This window comes from Parasteatoda tepidariorum, chromosome X1, assembly GCF_043381705.1.
Source record: "Parasteatoda tepidariorum isolate YZ-2023 chromosome X1, CAS_Ptep_4.0, whole genome shotgun sequence".
Classification (NCBI taxonomy): domain Eukaryota; kingdom Metazoa; phylum Arthropoda; class Arachnida; order Araneae; family Theridiidae; genus Parasteatoda; species Parasteatoda tepidariorum.
The window spans coordinates 78185583-78204487 of record NC_092214.1 but is presented as its reverse complement, the minus strand read 5'-3'; the positions used below and the strand labels follow the sequence as shown (position 1 = coordinate 78204487).

The 18905-nt window shown below is 26.5% G+C and overlaps 1 protein-coding gene across 1 annotated transcript in view; it reads right to left on the bottom strand.

The window, feature by feature from the left end:
• Positions 1–18905, bottom strand: part of LOC107448549 (adaptor protein complex 1, gamma subunit) — a gene marked incomplete at its 5' end in the record, with an annotated part of 82712 nt that overhangs the window by 36028 nt on the left and 27779 nt on the right. The window contains 9 exon segments of the mRNA XM_071187594.1: positions 5360–5414; positions 6490–6630; positions 9049–9162; positions 10207–10262; positions 10351–10449; positions 12243–12323; positions 12403–12498; positions 13756–13832; positions 17585–17681. Coding sequence (XP_071043695.1) covers positions 5360–5414; positions 6490–6630; positions 9049–9162; positions 10207–10262; positions 10351–10449; positions 12243–12323; positions 12403–12498; positions 13756–13832; positions 17585–17681 — 816 coding nt within the window.

Below are 18905 nucleotides of genomic sequence, written 5' to 3'. Positions count from 1 at the left end.
CTAATTAACATATTAAATTAAAAAGGATTCATTAAATGACTTAAAAATTAATTCTATTAAACTCAATCGCAATTATAAAATATTTAATATTTTATTTAGTATTTGATAGTTCTCTTTCTCTCCCTTTTTTTTAAATTTTTTATTTCTACTTAGACTAGAGGAAGTTTATTTTTTTGCAGGGCGATATTTTTTTCTACAGTGGAAGAAATTTGCCATTCTTGCCCATAAAAAAATACTATAATAAAATTTTTCATGCCATCTTTCTAACTGAAATGTACAGTCCGCAAAAAAAAAAAGAATCACCCTGAATAACTTTCGTTCTAATGAGCGGATTTTCAGGAACTAAGTGTCAATCTTAAGATTGACACTTAGGTTCACACAGTTAGGACACTTGGTTCCTGGGGGTGACCTCAAATATGCTAATTAATTAGTGCTAACTATTAATTAATATACGAAATCAGACACAAAAACGTACTTTCTCTGAATAAACATAGATTTTTTTTTTTACATATTTGGAATCTAGACACTTGAATTAGGGGGGGGGGTAGACAAAATTAAAAAAAAATTGGATCGTAAATTGGGTTGCAATAAAGGATTTTATATTTGGCGATAGTCCAGAAAACTGCCAAAAAAAGTCGCCTGCGCAAATGAATATTTTAAGATAACCCATTGACTAATTCAAAGGAGGAATGCTTAATTTTACTAGGTTGCTAGGCAACCATGCTATGTCTGTAAAAAAATTGAAATAATTTTTTGTGACTGCTCAGAGAGGTTTGATTCATTGTTAATCGAAAATATCTCGAAGTTCTAGGCAATAGACAATTTTTTAGCTGATTTCTATCTAAAAAGCAAAAAAAAATTTTTTTTAATGTCCTTTGAAAAGAAAATTTGAATCGATTTATAAATTATTTATTATTTTCCAAGTTTTTAGAATTTAAATAAACATGAACTTTTTATCCGATATTGTTTAGATAATGCTGCTTTTGCTAAATTTATTCGAGGATTTCATACTAAAATCAAATTAACATAACTTATTAGAGCTATATACAAAATTTTAGGGATGATCATTTTTACAGTTTTAACCCCTTGGGGACGGGTGATTCATGAAAGCATTCGTATAAAATCAGAATCAGGAAGTAAATAAATAAAAAACGGTAGCTTAAATGCAGGCATTGCTAATTTCACAGACTAACTTTGCCTTGAATTTAATTATTGTTAATTTAATCATACATATAATCAATGTAAGTTCAAAGTATAACTAAATAATTTTATTTTGTACTAAGTAATGGTGAATTAAATAAATCAAACAATTATAACCCCGCCCACAAATAAACTGCTAAAAAATTACTTTGATTACCAGTTTTATCTTTTTACCCTGGTTGATACTGTTTTATGCTGTCACGTATTTGTGACAGTCGGTGCGAAAGGATTAATCGAGTTTGAAGAAAAGTTTGAAGAAAGTTTGAAGAAAAAAAAAGTGCTTGAAAAATAAAATGTAGATTGTATAGTAATTCTAATACACATTCACAAGGCTTACAGCAATTTACGATACTTCTTTTTTTATAACTCAAGGAATTGCTGAATATTTAGTGGCATTTTAAAGACATTGAAGTATGTTATGTTTAAGAATAAGATATTGAAATAATATGTTGCATATTGTATGATTCGTTGTTTATAAAATCGCTTCATTCTGCTAGATATTTAGGTTACATGGTTTTCTTTGGATAAAGATGATTAGCAAATAGCATCCTCGTGTTTCGATGCATTCTGAAACTTACGCTCGCAAATTCACCATACAATGTCGCACAGCATATTCTTCAATTACGATAAGCTACATTTACCACCAAATACTGCTATTATGATTATTTATGTTTTCTTATATATATCTGATACTCTCCTTTTAAACAGAGCTAGTAAGATCCTTAAGATACTGAAATGGGGCCCAAAAACTTAAAAGATAAAATATTTAATTTCATTAACTCAAAATAACTGGTCTCAAAATTTTAATTTTTAAGTTAAATATAACTTTTACATGGTTCATACAGAGGTCAAAAGAAAAAATCCAAGTAAATCGAAGGAGTATCCAAGGAGTCCAAAATTTAAAAACTTTGCGTAAAAGATAACTAGACAGTTTTTTTTTTAAAATCAGAAAGCAGTAACTATAAAGAACTTGCAAAAATGTATATTTTGCATAGGATATTTTTTTCTAGCCCTTTTGAAATAAATGTTGACTCTGTAAAATTTCATCAAGAAAAATAAATAAAGTTATCACTTTCACACATAAATACATTTTTCAGCTTCAAATATTTTAATAAATCTCGTAAAAGTACAGATGTTAAAGATTAACACAAAAACCCACCAATCTTATATTTTTAAATTTGAATTCATAAAATCTAAGGCATTTTATTAAAAAAAAACAGTAAATCATTAGTTAAGTTTGCTTGTAACATGTAAAATTAAAATCATTTGCTTTTATTTATTTCTTCTAACTCTTGCGATTCAATTTTTTTCTTTTAAAGTTTTTCTTAAACTATTAGATTTTGACAGCTAAGTCATATCATTTTGTTCCCCTGCTTGGACAGCTAATTCATCAGCGGACTTAGTAAGTTCATCTATGCAACACAATAATCTAAGGAATTTCTAAGGACTAATTTGGAAATCTAAGTAGTTCCAAGTACTCCTTGGAGACCTTTTAATTTCCAAGGAGTTTCTAAGGAGTATAAGGAGTCTGTACAAACCCTGCTTTTACAATATTGAGGCTCTTACGTTTTTAACCCTTTCGCGACGCAAAGCGCGAAAGCGCGCTTACCGCTGAGGCCGGCAGTCTCTCTAGCGTGTGTCTCCCNGTAAAATCCTTATCAAAATAATGATCAAGACCCAAATGTAAAACAATATAATTGACAATAAAAAATCAACTGGCTTCAAAACATATGAAGAGGGAAGTAAAAGTCGACATGCTTTCGAGCGTTCAAATATAATCGCCAATTCTCAAGACTTGTCAGGCTTGAATAACTTGTGACTTTCATTATTGAACGCTCAAAACATGTCTACTTTTATTATCATTTATTATTTTTTTTAAATCAATGAAGTTTTCATATTTTCGATTCAGTTTCTTAATATTATCCATTTAGTTACACAACATATTAAATTATTTCACTCGATATTAAAATAAGTTTTAAAAAGGCATTTTTTATATATCGATGCCAAAGTTTATTCTACATATATATTTTAGGGTATACTTTCGGAGTATTTTGATCAAGTTTATTTTTACACCCTTATTTGCTTAAAATTATTAAATAATTTGCTTAAAATAAATTATTCAAGCTACATGATTTAATGCATTTATAGTCTAATAGTAAACGGGGCTTCCATCGCATATTCTTAACCTTAATACCGATATCATTAAATAAATGGAATAAGCTTAGAAAAATAATAAAAGCTAATTTTTTCCTCGTTTTAATTTTCAAGGAATAATATGTTTCGATCAAACAGATTTCATTCTGGAAATAGCGAAATTATTGAGTAGGTCCCTTTGAGCAATATCATTCTTATCCTCTTTTGACGAAATATAGGAAAAATTAGTTCGCATCACATTAAATAAGCACAATCTGGTGTATAATCATATTCTATCAGAAGATCATATCATATCCTATTTTATAAAGCTAGACATTCCTTGAATAAAGTGTTTTTTACTCAAAATGTTTTATTCAAATTTCTTTACTAAATTGCAAATAAATTATTAAGCGACTAAAAAGGAAACATTGTATTTTATAGTTAGAAATCAATAAAAATTAAAAGATTAGCAAACGATTATTAGCGAAAAAAATATGAATGAAATTTTACACTACGCGCGCGAAGTCAAGTTCCTCGCAAGTTTATCACATTTTAATATTAATCGCCCCATTTAATCATTTCTTTATTGTCGCCAAATTATTTTTTTAAAAATAATTAATTTTAATTTTTCTCAGCTTCTAATAAATAAAAACAGTTGAAACTTTAGATTTTTCAATTGAAAAATATGTAGATTAATATGGTATAAAAAAATTCATACCTTATAATTCAAAATTTTTTCATCCTCAATTTAATTAAATAATAAAAAATAATTAATAATTATTAAAAATTATTTTTTTCATGAAATTATCTTTGGGTAAATGAGTTTTATGAGTGGGTGCAATTTTTTTTGAATTGCTTCATTAGTTTTGAAAATATGACTGAAAACGCAAAAAGCGAAATTAACATTAAGGGGTACGAACTTTGAATCGCTCTCCTGACCAAACTATGGGGACCACATTTCCCAGATTGCGGCTACCCCCTATATTTTGAAGATAAGAAATCCAAATATGTAAAAAAAAATGCATGTTTATTCAGAGAAAGTACGTTTTTGTGTCTGATTTCGTAACTTAATTAATAGTTAGCACTAATTAATTAGCATATTTGAGGTCACCCCCAGGAACCATTAAGATTGACACTTAGTTCGTGAAAATCCGATCATTAGAACGAAAGTTATTCAGGGTGATTCTTTTTTTTTTTGCAGACTGTACCTTATTCAAGAGGCAAAGTTTCAAAAAAGTGAAAAGATTGTTTTTCTGTAAAACCTGCATTTCAAATAAAGTGAAGGTATAGCTTAAATGAGAGAAAGCTAAATTGCCGATTGCTTTGAAATATATTCTATTGAAGTATAAAATTTTTTGTTTTATAAATTAAAAACTTCTTAAACATATTCGTTTAAATGTATTAACTTACACTATTTATTTCTCTTTACTTCCTTTTTTAAATTTTACATCATTGAGCCTGTCAAAGGTTACCCTTTCAAAAGGTTATGGGTTTTTTCTAAGGGTTACCTCACAGCTGGGTTCATATGTTTTTCTGTAATAAATTTAAACATTGCTTTAATATTTACAATCAAACTTAAAAAAATAGGTTTTTAAATTTTTTTTTTTTTAGAAATTTAAAACTAATTGTAATTTTTAATAATTGTTTAAAATTTAAAGCTAATTTTTACGATATTATTATAATAATTAATTGCATCTCTTTACTTAAATAAATTTTTAATTAAATTTAATAAATACATGTAAAATGGAAAAGTAACCACAGTCACGTCACACCAGGGCTTATTCAACATGTTCAAGAGATAACAATGAGGTAATAAAATAAATTTATAATCACAAAAAAGCTGCAGTGAAAAAGTGTTAATTCTTTGATAGAAAATGTTTAAATTTTGTTTCAGAACTCTTATAGTTTTTCAAAAAATGCATTCAAAATCTGCCTCACTTGTTGCATTAACTTAAAACTATCTTAATGTTTATATAAATGAATTAATAATACATGCATTTTAAAAATTATTTAAGAACGTACTTACCAAAGTCAAAACTTTTATCATAGTATCAATATGCCATCGTTTTGAAGGTGAATACCTATTACAGAAAAAACAAATTTTCAAATTTTTATTTTATCATTTTTTGTTATAAATCTCAATTTTAAATAAATATTTATCCATAATTACAAAAAAGTAATTTTTGGCACCAAGGTATAAATTTGAACTTAAACACTTAGCTAGAGCTACTATTTTTTTATTTTCATTTTCTTCGCTAAAGGAGAGTTTTTTACCTAGCTTTCTATCCTTTTTTTCTAAACCTCACCAGTTAAAATGTAAACTGTGTTAGATCTAACTCTAAACTCCTCATTAGTTATCAATTTATTATTATTCGTCTAATCTCTGTTTTAATTTTCCTAAAACTGTAACTAATAAAGAAAACAAACAGTAGTCATCATGTTTAATCATTCTTTTCAAAACTAGAAGATAATGCAGAAAATTTAAGAGCAATATAACTTCATCACGGAAACCTGTAATCAATATATTCCAAGTTGAATTCCTTTTTTAACAAAAGAAAATGAGAGAATTGATGCTCAAATATCTAGAATCTTTCAAAGAAAAAAAAAAGAAGAAAATAACACTTTAACATATCAGGATGCGTAGCTAGTTTTTCAACTAAAAATAAGCATGCTTTAAGCACTCAAAAAATATGTTTAATCCCTTTCCAAAAGAAAATCTTAATTAGGATTTATGCAGTTATAAAAATAAAAAAATTCTATCGTTTAAAGTTCTTAATTCATAAACATAAAATAAACAAATTTCAAAAACATTTTCATTAACTTTACATAACCATGATAAAATAACTAGTTCCTGATAAATATTGCAGAGAAAAATGTGAAAATCATGCATTTTTTGTAATTTAAAACGACAATCGACACAGAAAAGAAAAAATCTCTTTTTAAAAGATAGAAAATTAAGCCCTTTTTCAAACCCCAAATAAATAAAAAAGCACCCTTAAGGGCTTTTAAAAATATGTAAATAAAAAATAAGCACCTTTTTAAAAATGCTACGCACCCTGCACATACATTTAATATAGATTTAAAAAAGTAATACAGCATGAAAAGCATAAATTATAAATTGTTAGAATAAAGGAGTAATAATCTGACATAACTTACATTTCGGCTGATATGAAAAGATTAGAAGAGCACTGAGACTTAAATTCTGGGTCACCTTTCTCTAAGAAAACTAAGAGTTCCTTGGTCATTGATCTTACATTACTTGAATTAACTAATGCAAAACAAAGTTCCATAGCACGCCTAAAAGAATTTTTTAGATAAATAAACATGTTAAAGTAAAAAATAATAACTTTAAAAAAGATAAATAAAAGATAAATAAAGTATCATTTTATCAATTTCTTCTAAAACAGTCAAAAGTGGAGGTAAAAGAATAGTTTGGATAAGAAAGACATTATATATAATCAAAGTCTAACTATCTGGAATTCAACTAACGAGAAAACTCAGGCAACTGCAATTATCAGAAAATTATTTATGAAAAAATTTTAAATTAAAAAAGCATTTAGTTCAAAAAGCACACGATTCCTGTATCACACCCAAACCAAAATTACAGGACTTGAAAGACACAGTTGTGCTGACTGTGAAATTTTTTTTTGTTCTTGTTAAGGGACAGCATTCTTCTGGAAAATAAGGTAATATCAAAAATAGAGATTTCCGGCATTCAAGTCACAGGAATTTTTGCATAACCATAATTTGTCAGTTCCACACACATTCTGGAGAGTCAAACTTTAACTATCAAGTAAAATCAAACTTATACTTCTTTTATCACGCTTGTAAACTGTGTGTGTGAAGGGAAAAATTTCTTAATTTTTCTAAAAATTCTGTAGCAGAAAGGAATTATATATTATGGAAAAACAGATTATTGGAGATTGCTATACACAATTAAAGTACAGAATAGTATATAATCTAGTAATTTACCAATTTTTTATTTAACAGAAATAAGAAGTAACATTATACAAGAAAGTGAAATGTTTTTTTAAAAATTAACTTTTTTCATATTAAATTTATAAAGAATTTTTAAAATCTATTAACCTATAAGAAAAATATGAAATCTGTTATGAATTTTTATTTATGTTATCCTTATTTCTTAATTAAATATGTTCACTTATATCTAGATAAATGTGTACTTATATTTCATTTACTGAATATTCCGTTTAAAGGAAATTTATCTAATATATATATATATACATATATATTACTCAATAAAATATTAATTTAAAAAAATGTTCTCAATGGTAAATTTTTATTGCGAATTTTACCAATAGTTTTTTAGTAATTTCAGACATTATTTTGTTTTGACTTAATTGTTTTGTTTTTTTTTTTTTAAATATATAATTTTCAAAAAATACTAATTTTTCACCCTTGCAGTATTTACATCTGAAAATGTCATCGTAACACTTAATTCATTGTTTCTCTATCTCTGCATATTTGTTCCGGATCTTGAAGTTTTTGCCTGACATAAACAACTTATGCCATGCATTAATAAATAATCTGAAATCTCTACCAGTTTTAATAGGTTTTTACTTTAAGTCATTGAAGATGGCAAGCCCAAACCTCCTTTTTATGAAATTACACCAGATATTATTGAGAATGCAAATTGCAACTTAGTATATGATAATACAACATTAGATCAAATGTCATCCAAGTATTATTTTTTTTCACACAGTACACTAAATGAAGTTTATGAGGTCTTGTAGATTAACTCTATACTTCATATAATTCCTTTGCTACTTTTATCTACACTTCATCTCTTCTACCCTTTTATCTCTATACTTCATATAATTCCTTTGCTACTTTTATCTACACACAGGGGTTAAACCCAATGCTATTTAATCGCTATTACCAAAAGAAAAAAATACTTACAATTATTTATTTTAAAAATAAATAACTTTTAAACCAACAAAAGTACTTATTATTAAGGGAATTACAGAGAAGGGCAATGAGACAGTAAGTTTAGCAATGGGAATTATTTTAAAAGAAAACCATGACTATAAAAGGGAAAAAGTCAGAGTTTTTAATTAAAAGGCTTAAAATTTTTAACTCAAATAATTATTTTAATTATTTGAATAACAAGAAATATGCTTGTTAAAACCAATTATTTCCAAAAGTGAAAATGTGCTTTTTTTAATGTGGAATGTTGAGACAAGCAATTAAAGCTTTTATATTAGAAAGAAAATGGATAAAAATACAAATGTAAAAAGAAGTACTTTATATTAAAATATAAAAAATAACTTATTGCAATTACTCTGAACACTAAATATATCAATATTTTCAGAGCTATTTAGTTTTTTTTTTAATTTTTCATACATTAGATTTATTTCTACAAATAAATTTATGAAATATTTTAATAAAATATGGTACAATTAAAAATATAAGAGAAAAATTGGTAATCATTCTAGAGAACAGGAAATACATTAAAAATTCTGCTTCTGATTTATATTTTCTTTTATTAAATATGACACTGTATTCAGAAATGAAACATTGTGCAATTAACACACTAAGAAAATCTGTTGAAAAATAAACAAATACCAAAAAGAATATTCACAACCATTACCCTTAGAAAGAAATAAAAATTTATAGCGATTCAAAGCAATTTAACTATACAATATGCATGAAAAATATAGAAGCAAAGAAATATGAAAGGATAAAAATTAACTTTACTTTCTGATTGATACATCTGGGTCCTTAAGACATTCAACAATTGTACTTCTATGTCTCTGAACTGCATTGTAATCAGCTTGCACAGTACATAATAAAGTGTTTAGAGCAACATATCTGTAAAAATATGTACATAAAACTTATGCATAAAATATATTTATAAGTAATTTTTAAATAATTAGATATTTATAATAAAAAACAATAAGAACTTGATGAAGTATAAAATGAAGTCTCAATAATCAAGAGTTACAATCTTTATAGCTACTGAAACATTACATCACTGCAATTGATCTGGTGGATAATATTGAAAGGGCAGGCCATTTTTTAATTAATATAATGGAAGAAAAAATAAATTTTTTTGCAGGAAAAGCAGCCATCTCCTTTTTTTTAACTCAGGTAAAACTATTAAAAAGGTATTGAAATATGTAGTTAAGTATACCAAATATTTTTCAATGTAGAACTAAAATGAAGAAAATCTCGAAAATTATTTATTAGGGGAAATTGTTCTATTAATGCAAATAGTTTGAAAAAAAAAAGAAGCAAGAGTGAACTGTGACAGGGGTGATGGTGGCAATAAAGCAAGGGAATTTCAAAATAAATAACTTTTACAAGTTTGACTAAGACTGTTAGTCAAAAATTTAGAATTTATTGATGGAAATACGCTAAAAAATCATGTTCCTCCTATATGCAAAATATTTTGAAAATTTAAAAAAGGTTCAGTCCTAATCACTAGGAATAATCATCGTTAATAAAAGTAGAATATTATTTTAAGGGTGAAATGTAACTTTTTATTGATATTTTAAGAGTTTAATATTCCTCTATAACATAATTTTTCAACATTTCCTTTCTTACTTCTTTTCTACTTTTCAAATAAAATGTATTTTAAGCGTTGCTGCCTTGATAATTTTACTTGTTTTACCCTATTCCATGCCCAAAAGTGCACTGACCAATTCAGTTTTCATATAACTGAAAGATTAAAATAATCCTTAAAGCATGATCCCTTAAGTCTGACGTCACATTGCGAGGAGGCGCATTAACAGTATTTGTGCCGACTGCTATAGACTAAAGCTACTTCTCTGATGGTAACTGTGATTCAAGATCACTCCTTAAGCATTTGTAGGAAACAATATAAATATGAAATTGAGACAAATTAAAATTTACCTTATATTCTTATCTGTATTTAACAAAAACCTGCCCAGTATGTTGACACCCAGTACCTTTAAAACATTTGAAAAAAATAATTAAAAAGAATAGCATTCACATAGTTCCAAAAAAGAAAGAAAAATAGGAAAAAGATGAGCATACTCTTAATCCACTTTCAGACTTAATGTCCATTATTGAGAGCACTGTTTCATAGAGAATAGCATTTCCAACATTTTTACTAGTTTCAGTATTAGTTGCAACCTAAACAAAGTAAAAATAACTAGAAGATAAATATCAGACATGAGGTATTATGATTTAATATATACCCGTAATTGTGCTAACATTGCAAAAGTAAGTAATGAAAATGTAACCGGTGGGTAGAAAAGATTTTGGAGGCTACCTTCTGCCAAAGCGCAATAAAAAAGGGTATGTTCTTTTCTTGGATGGTAGCATAACTATCTTTCTGTTACTATCCATTCTTAACAAACACCTCAATGTGATGCAACGGTGAACACTCAATTTATGTGGTTAATGTGGGTCAAGTGTGAAGTCCCGTTTGATTGCAGTAGATTTCATGAGCTCTGACTAAAGAAACCTAAACCTGTTATCAAGTTTCATAAGTCATCTGATTTTAAGTCTGTTCTATAATGAAAACAGACAGTATTTTATTTTGAATTTTCTAGTTTTAATTCGCCTGAGAACTTTTTTTCAGATTTTAACGGCTGTAAAGTTCTGAAGAAGGCTGTTATTTACTTTGAAAACCATATGATCAAAGATAAAAGCTAATAAAATCAGTTTCTCCTTGAATAAATAAAGTTATATTAAAAGCTTTTTAAGCGATATTTCAGCGATTTGACTTCCGATTTCTTCATGTGATTCTAGCATTTGAAAAAAAATTTAAGTGTTAAAATGGTGAGAATCAGCTATTAGGTGCACTGATTTGCATTTTTACAAATATTGTCAAGGTGAAATAACAGGTTTTTTCTAAGGCTTGGATCTTCTTAGATAGGGGCCTTCAATTTTTTGTGCACGAAGGTCAAAGCAATAAATTTGAGAAATCATGGGAGCCACACATGTATTAATGTAAAGAAAAAAGTTCAATAATGGAAGAGGATAAGTTAATTGCAGGTCAAATTTTTCTTAATTTTGTTAAAGATTTAAATTAAATGTCATTCTAGGACCAGATGAAGTCGAACACTTTTGCAATTTCATCCATAATGGCAGTCAAATATGACAGTCCCTGATTGCTACATTTTTGAATAAAGTATATTTACTGCATACAAATGTTTAAACTTATTATTTTAGATAAAGGGATTAATAAATAGTAGCAAAGAATGCAAAAATTTAAATTTTATATTTATTACACTATGCATAATTTTATTAAAAAACAATGTGTAAAAAAAGAAACTTTGCCACTTTGAAGAGATATCGTTACATAAATTGCCAGCAATTTTCAGGATGATTGACAGAATATTAGTTGGCATGCATATTGATTGCAGAATTTTTTTTCTTTTTTAAACAGTCTAGTGTTTTTTACAGCATGAAAAAATAGCGACAAATACTGAAACAGAATTTGTGAGCAAAGTCTGCCACATTACTTGTTTTTTATCAATTGGCAATACAGGCTGCTATATTAAATCTATTATCCCTATGCTACTATGGCAACCCACAGAAAATACGCCATCGATCACTAAAGTTTTGAGGATAAACTTTGTATTTTTCCCTAAGAAAATTTATAATTAAAAAAAGACTAGATTCCTTTATCAAAACTACCTCCACCCAAAATGCTTTTAACTGACATTGAAAGTACTTTTTAAAAAATTAAAATCCTTTTGAATAATCAAACATTAAAAAAAAAAATACCCAACTACTTACATACAAGAATGAGAGGTTCCTTTTGTAACTAGACTTGAAACTTTAATAACTAAGATTTTACTAAAGAATTCTCAAGAGAAATTTCTAAAAACAGATTGAGCTGGTTTTGAAACCAAAGCGTTACATAAAAAAAATTTAATTAGAAATAGTCAACAATAAGAGTACAAAAAATATAATACCTGAGCTAAGATGTCATTCATTGTTTCACTTGCATCAGGATCATTTTTCCCTAATAACCTTAACAGCCTCAAAATTTTTACCTATAATGAAGATGGAAAAAATTTTTAAAAAGACAGACCATTTTAAAATATAACTATTCTATTATGCAAAATATTTTACCTGAAGAAAAGGATCACTAACACCACAAACATCATGTTCAGGAGAGTATCCAGCCATGATTAAATTTTTAAGAACTCTAACTAAATTAGTAACTAGCTAAAAAAGAAAATTGAAAATATAGGAATAAAAAATAAGGAAAATGCAATAGACATATTACTTAAGCACTATAGCATGTCAAATACAAGGAAAATATTTGGCAATTTTTGTCCATCCCGGGGGACACAAATTTACATTACTGATATTAAGATTGTTTCCAACATTGGATAGGAAATTATTTATCAAATAATGATTATTTCAGTCTGCATTAATGATTGACAAAAGCATGAGGAAAACGAAACAAAAATTTCACTTTTAAAAGGCGTGAAGGATTAATGATTTTTTTTTACAAAAAACCGAAGGAAACAACTTCCCTAATTAACAAAACATACCAGATTCACCAAATAACTCATGTTTTCCATTAGCAAATTTTGAACACAAAATTAATTTAATATTGATTATATTATGTTCTTGATTAATAATAATGAAGTTGAATAGTTAAAATAGTTAATATGAATAGAAAATAGTTAAATATGATAAGCTAACATGAAGGAATATAGCATCATTTACTAATATATTAAAAAATAATTTGCCAGATAATAAAGAAGTTAATGACTTTGAATAACCAAATAACCAGAAAGTTTTAGTGCATCTTTTGCGTTTTATGTATTCGAAATTGACAAACGACAACCAATATTTAAATTAATCAAATTTTTTTTCAAATTATTAACTTTCATTCAAGGAATACTTCATTACTAACAATATTATTCATTGCAAGTCTCAAGTAAAGAAAATTTTCTATTGAACTGGAATTTTTCACAAATAAAAATAAATTTTTAAGGAGAATCTATTCTTTGAATAAAAATTAGTAATTATATTTTTTTCCCCTTCTAATTTTTACATGCATTTATGATCAATTTAAGGTAAAATTTACTTAATTTTGATTAGTTGTTTTGTTGGTTGAGTGATCTTGTGCAAGGTTAGCTGAACTTTAAATATGTTATGTAAATACTTATTTTCGTTTTCTTTTTCTTCATAAAAAGTCACTCTTTTAGGGGTTTACATGATAAAAAATCTTATTAAATTTTAAAAGTCGAAATTTTTGAATTTCAGAATATTTTTTTAATATAAGTGATCTGGGAAAGTAGAAGATTAAAAAAAAAGAAGCAAATAGTAGGTTTTTGAAATTCAAATCAGTGGTTTATAGAAAAATAGTTTTATAGTTGGTCATTTCAACATAGGATAGATAGGAACAGTAGACTCCCCTTAGAGCTTTTTATTAATTCATATAATTCTCTATTAAAAAGATCTACAAACTTTTTTAAAATGATGCAAGGCATCTGGACTTTTTTCACACATTTCAGTAATAAGAACTACAGCTGTTATAAGTACACCTAAAAATAGAAACAGTAAAATCAGACTTAATAAACTAGATTTGGTCATTTTGTTTATTTTCATAGATATAGACTATTTTACTTAAGACACAGCATTTTACTTATGGGTACAAAACATTTTACTGTTTTAGATATAAAGCAGTTTATAATGTTAAAAATGTAACAAACATAAATTGCATGGTAAAACAAAAAGAATGAAGTCATACATAATTAATTACAGTAGTTTTTTTTTTATCCAATGCTACGGTTAATATTTCTGTTACAGTTGTAATTATTATATATGTAAACTAAGTTTTTATGTAAACTAAGGTTTGATAGTTATGACAACGGAGTTCTCCCTGGTAATAACAAAAGGGCAGGGTGCTTCCTCAGAGAAAAAGGCACTTTTGAGTTTTGAAAGGGTAAACACCATAAAAATTTATTAAAATGTGTAATATGTGATAACTGAATTTGATCCCCAATTATTTTTAAATGACCCTCTTTTACTATGTGTGTATTTCAGAAAAATTATTCTCACTCATAATCAAAATAAGAGAAAATTTTGTAGTTTATAAAAAAAATTAAAAGCATGCTAAAAGACAATCACTGTGAAAAAAAAATTTCCAAAAAAAGTGAACTAAAAAAAAAAAGAATGGATAAACATCTCAAAAGCTTTTTTTCATAATTTAAATTGAAATTTATGAGAAAATAAGAATTTAAATGTGCCTTTTTTTTAAAAATAAAAAAAAGGTATTTATTTAAAAAATAATTTTAAAATGAATTAAAAAATTAATTAATATACCTCAAAAAAAAGAGAAACTTGTAATAATTAAACCAGTTAAGAATAATTCTAACAAAATAATTATTTGTAATAGTAATCAGAATTAAACCTATAAAGACATAATTTTACCGCTGTATAATTATTATTTAAGCAGTGCCTTATTATTTTTAAAAATGGAATATGAATAAAAAGGCAGTCTTTTTAAGGACAGCAGTTTATTTTCACAAAAAGGGCAGGCCATCCTTCTAAATATGCTTAGGGGAGAACACCGTGACAAGCAGCTTCAAGATTCTAAAGATTAAGGTTACAAAAGAGAATGATTATCAGAATCCAGTTACTACACTTCGCAAAGTTTGCACCAAATCTTGATTTTTAATGCTTTGTCAAAGGCATGTTGTTAAAAACTTTTCACTTACCATTTTATATGCTACATACCAGTTTTATATACTAGAATATTTTATATACTATATATATAATACATTTTATATATTATATATTATGTCATAACTACATAAAATACATACTATATATATATAAAGTATATATATAGTACAGTAGAGAACCGATTATCCAGAACGATCGGGACTATCGCTATTCCGGATAACTGATTTTTCCGGTTTTCTGAATCGCTACAAAAAGCCGTTTTTTTAGTGTTAAACCCAACTAAAAAAAATAAATTTTTTTGGAAATAATCTTAAAAATAAGAAAAAACAATGAGGTAATACACTAATGATTATTTCTGAAATGATGGTAAGGTAAACATCTTTCAAAAAAGAAAGAAAAATCCTGAAATCTTATGAGGAAAAAAAATTTTTTTTTCTTTAAATTGCGGGAAAATTTATTGAATTTCGTTCCGGTTTTCTGATTTCCGGATAACGGGTTCAGTACTGTATATATTTTATATACTATATATCTACTTTTTTTTATTAAGAAATAATATTTGAGTTAAGAATATTTATTAATTAACCTAAAAAGAAATAGCATTTTTATAAAATTAGAGAAAGTAAATTTTAGTAAAGATTTAATATAAATATTTATGAATGCAATTTTATAAGCATATTAAAGGGGGAAAAAAAACTCTGCAATTTTGAACTAGAACGATTGAGGCAAGATGAAAAATTCCACTCTTCCTTGAAACTGAGTAAATTAGAAAATGAGGGGAGAGTTATTTTTCTTTCAAAATATAGATAGAAAATTTCAATATTCCTCTCTCAAACTAGAAAATCATTAGGTCAGGAGAACAGACAAATTCCTTATTTTCTCATGTGTGCCGGATAAAATTAATGGGTTCATCGATCACCAGCTGTCCATCAAATGTAAAGGAGTAGCACGCTCATTAAGTTTTTTGCTTTGATTTAAAGATGAGGAAATGCTTTCAGATGCATGTCAGTGAGTAGAAGTTGAAAGTAAAATTATACAAAAACATAACTATCCAATACTATACTTTTACAATAAGATTTTTTATTTAATAATTAAGTAGGAATATAGCTAAGTTGTACTTTAATTTTAAAATAATCGGAAGAATTTAGTAAATTATTGTAACTTAAAACATAAGTGACTGTACTAAAAGGGGAAAAAAATAATGAAGCATTGCGTATAATTGATAATTTTGCTCTTTTTATTTTAAAATGTGCTACTATTTTTTTTATAATTTGGGTTTGATAAATCATAGATGAAAGACATATTTAGTGATCCAGAAAACCAGGAAATCCAGATATCCAGGATGGCGATGGCATTCTGGATACATAATGCTGTATAAGCAAAATTTAAAGCGAGAAATATATTGAAAGTGGGATAAAATTCTGAATTTGATCAACAGCATAATCTCATAGATTTTAAATAAGGAGTTTCTAACCTTTGGTGCTTGATGCACAGCAACAACTTCAGAAAATTAAATTGTCCCCATATGTGATAATGTTGGTAAATTCTTTAGCAAAAGAATATAGCTAACTGTTAACTTAAACATTAGTTTTTTATTTTATTTATTTTTTGCATTTTGTTACCATTCATTTTGTTCCCAATTAAATACCATTCTCAATCTAGATGAAGAAAACCACTTTACAACTACATTCATTATGTGTTTAAAAAAGAACTTAAAAGAAATTTAAAAGAAAAAATATGTAAATTTATATTAATCATTATTATTTATATTCATATGTAAATTTTCTTGATGGATGATACAATGAGATTAATGAAAAAATCTCCTGTTAATTAGACCATTCGCTTTTACAGCAAATTTCAATAATGATTTTCTCTACTAGCAGTAAAAATTAGATGTGTAAACCTCAACATTACAACAATAAAATAAATTAACAGGCTGCAATTATAAAGTTAACATCTCCAATAAATTCAAAGAAATACAACATATTAAGCGAAAAACAAAACCTTTGAAGAAGTTTCTTTGAAAGAAATTTAGCTATTAGAACAAAAAAAAGAACAAAAATCAATCAATTGTTAAACATCAGTGTCGTAAAGGAAAATCTGGAGAGGTTTCATGAATTAAGATTAGCACCAAAATCAAGACTGATTGAATTAAAGCAAACTGCAAGAGAAAAAAAGTATTCTATTTTGCTTCTACTCATTCCCTTTTCTCTCATTTTATTTTACTTTACTTATTACTGCATTGATGAATGTATCGAAACAAAATAAAATGCAAACAGAAAATGTCAACCAGAAAATTTTAGATATCCAGTATTTAAAAAAAAATATCACAACCATTTAAAAACTGAATCGGTATTTTTTTCCAAATTAAAATGTGATTTTCAGCATACAGAACTGTCAGAAAGTAAGATTTTCAAACAAAAACATTTGCAAAGAAAAAAAATCACACACCCTATTTTTTTTTTTTCAAAGAAAATTTTCAAAGCAATGCACATGAAAAACTAAACCAACAAGCAAAAATATATGCTAATTGTTTTATATAAATGCATATTCATTATTATTTAATGCTAAAATAGCAAAAAGCATTTGACAACGTTGCAATATATCTTACCATGGTTTTTTTCTGAAAGAAGGGATCTTGTGGCAGGAATGAACATTTCCATCAATTCTGGAACTTTCTTGATAATACGAAAAGCACATAGTGCAGCCTGATTTTGAAAAAATATTATGCAGTATAGATATTTGTGTACAAAACTGGAAGACATGCTTGATCAATTAAAAAAAAATTATAAATGTAATCAATATATACTTAATAAGTTAAGAAAGAAAAGAACATTTTAAATATAACAGTGAAAAAAAATTATCTTTTGTGAAAAAAAATCAGTTTTTACCCATATTGAGCATAAAAGATACAATAATAGGTAAACAATAATAGTTAATGCTAGCAGTAAATGATAAGTAATTAAATGGCTAGTTTTAAAAAAAGAAAAAAAATAATTTCTAATCTATATTCCTTATTATCAAAATGCTATAGTTTGTCTGACTTCTTCTCTCATTGATAAATTTGATTGTGTTAAATTTAACAAATTAGCAATTGATTTGCAGTATTCTTGTAATCCAAACAAGTAACATTGAAGATGTAGTATCTCTTTAAGTAAATGATAAGTAATTAAATGGCTAGTTTAAAAAAAAAGAAAAAAAATAATTTCTAATCTATATTCCTTATTATCTACAGGGATGTGATTGACAAAAACACAAAAAAGAGGAAGTTTATAACTGTAGCACTAAACGTGCAAAAGAAAAAATTATATGAATTCAATAGCCAATCTGATAATGATTACATTATTATCTATTCAAATAAATAAAAATAAATGGTAATTATGTTCTTAAATAAAATCTTGATTAAAATGATTTTTTTTAATAATTTAGATAACTTTGAGTAATTATGCATAAGCACGATTTTATGTATCACATCATTTTAAAAAACATTTCTTTAATGGTCAAAGGGCCTTTATGGACTTTCTCATCAGTTCATTGTTTTTTCGATGGTCTTTTATTAACATGACTGATCTGTAAACTGTGTTTTGCAGACTTTTGATCATCAGTGTTGATAGGACAAGAAAGTTCATTTCTCACACAATTTTTAGAGGCCTTAGATTAAGAATCGCGATGTTGGATTTCAAAATCGCGTGAATAAGAATCGCTATGCTTGATTTTAAAATCGCGATGCCGAATTTTAAAATCGCGTGAATAAGGCGATATAGGATTTTAAGATCGTGTGAATAAGAATCGCGATGTTGGATTTTAAGAGTGCGTGAATAAGAATCGCGATGTTCGATTTTAAAATAGGATGAATAAGAATCGCGATGTTCGATTTTAAAATCGCTTGAATAAGAATCGCGATGTTGGATTTTAAAATCGCTTGAATAAGA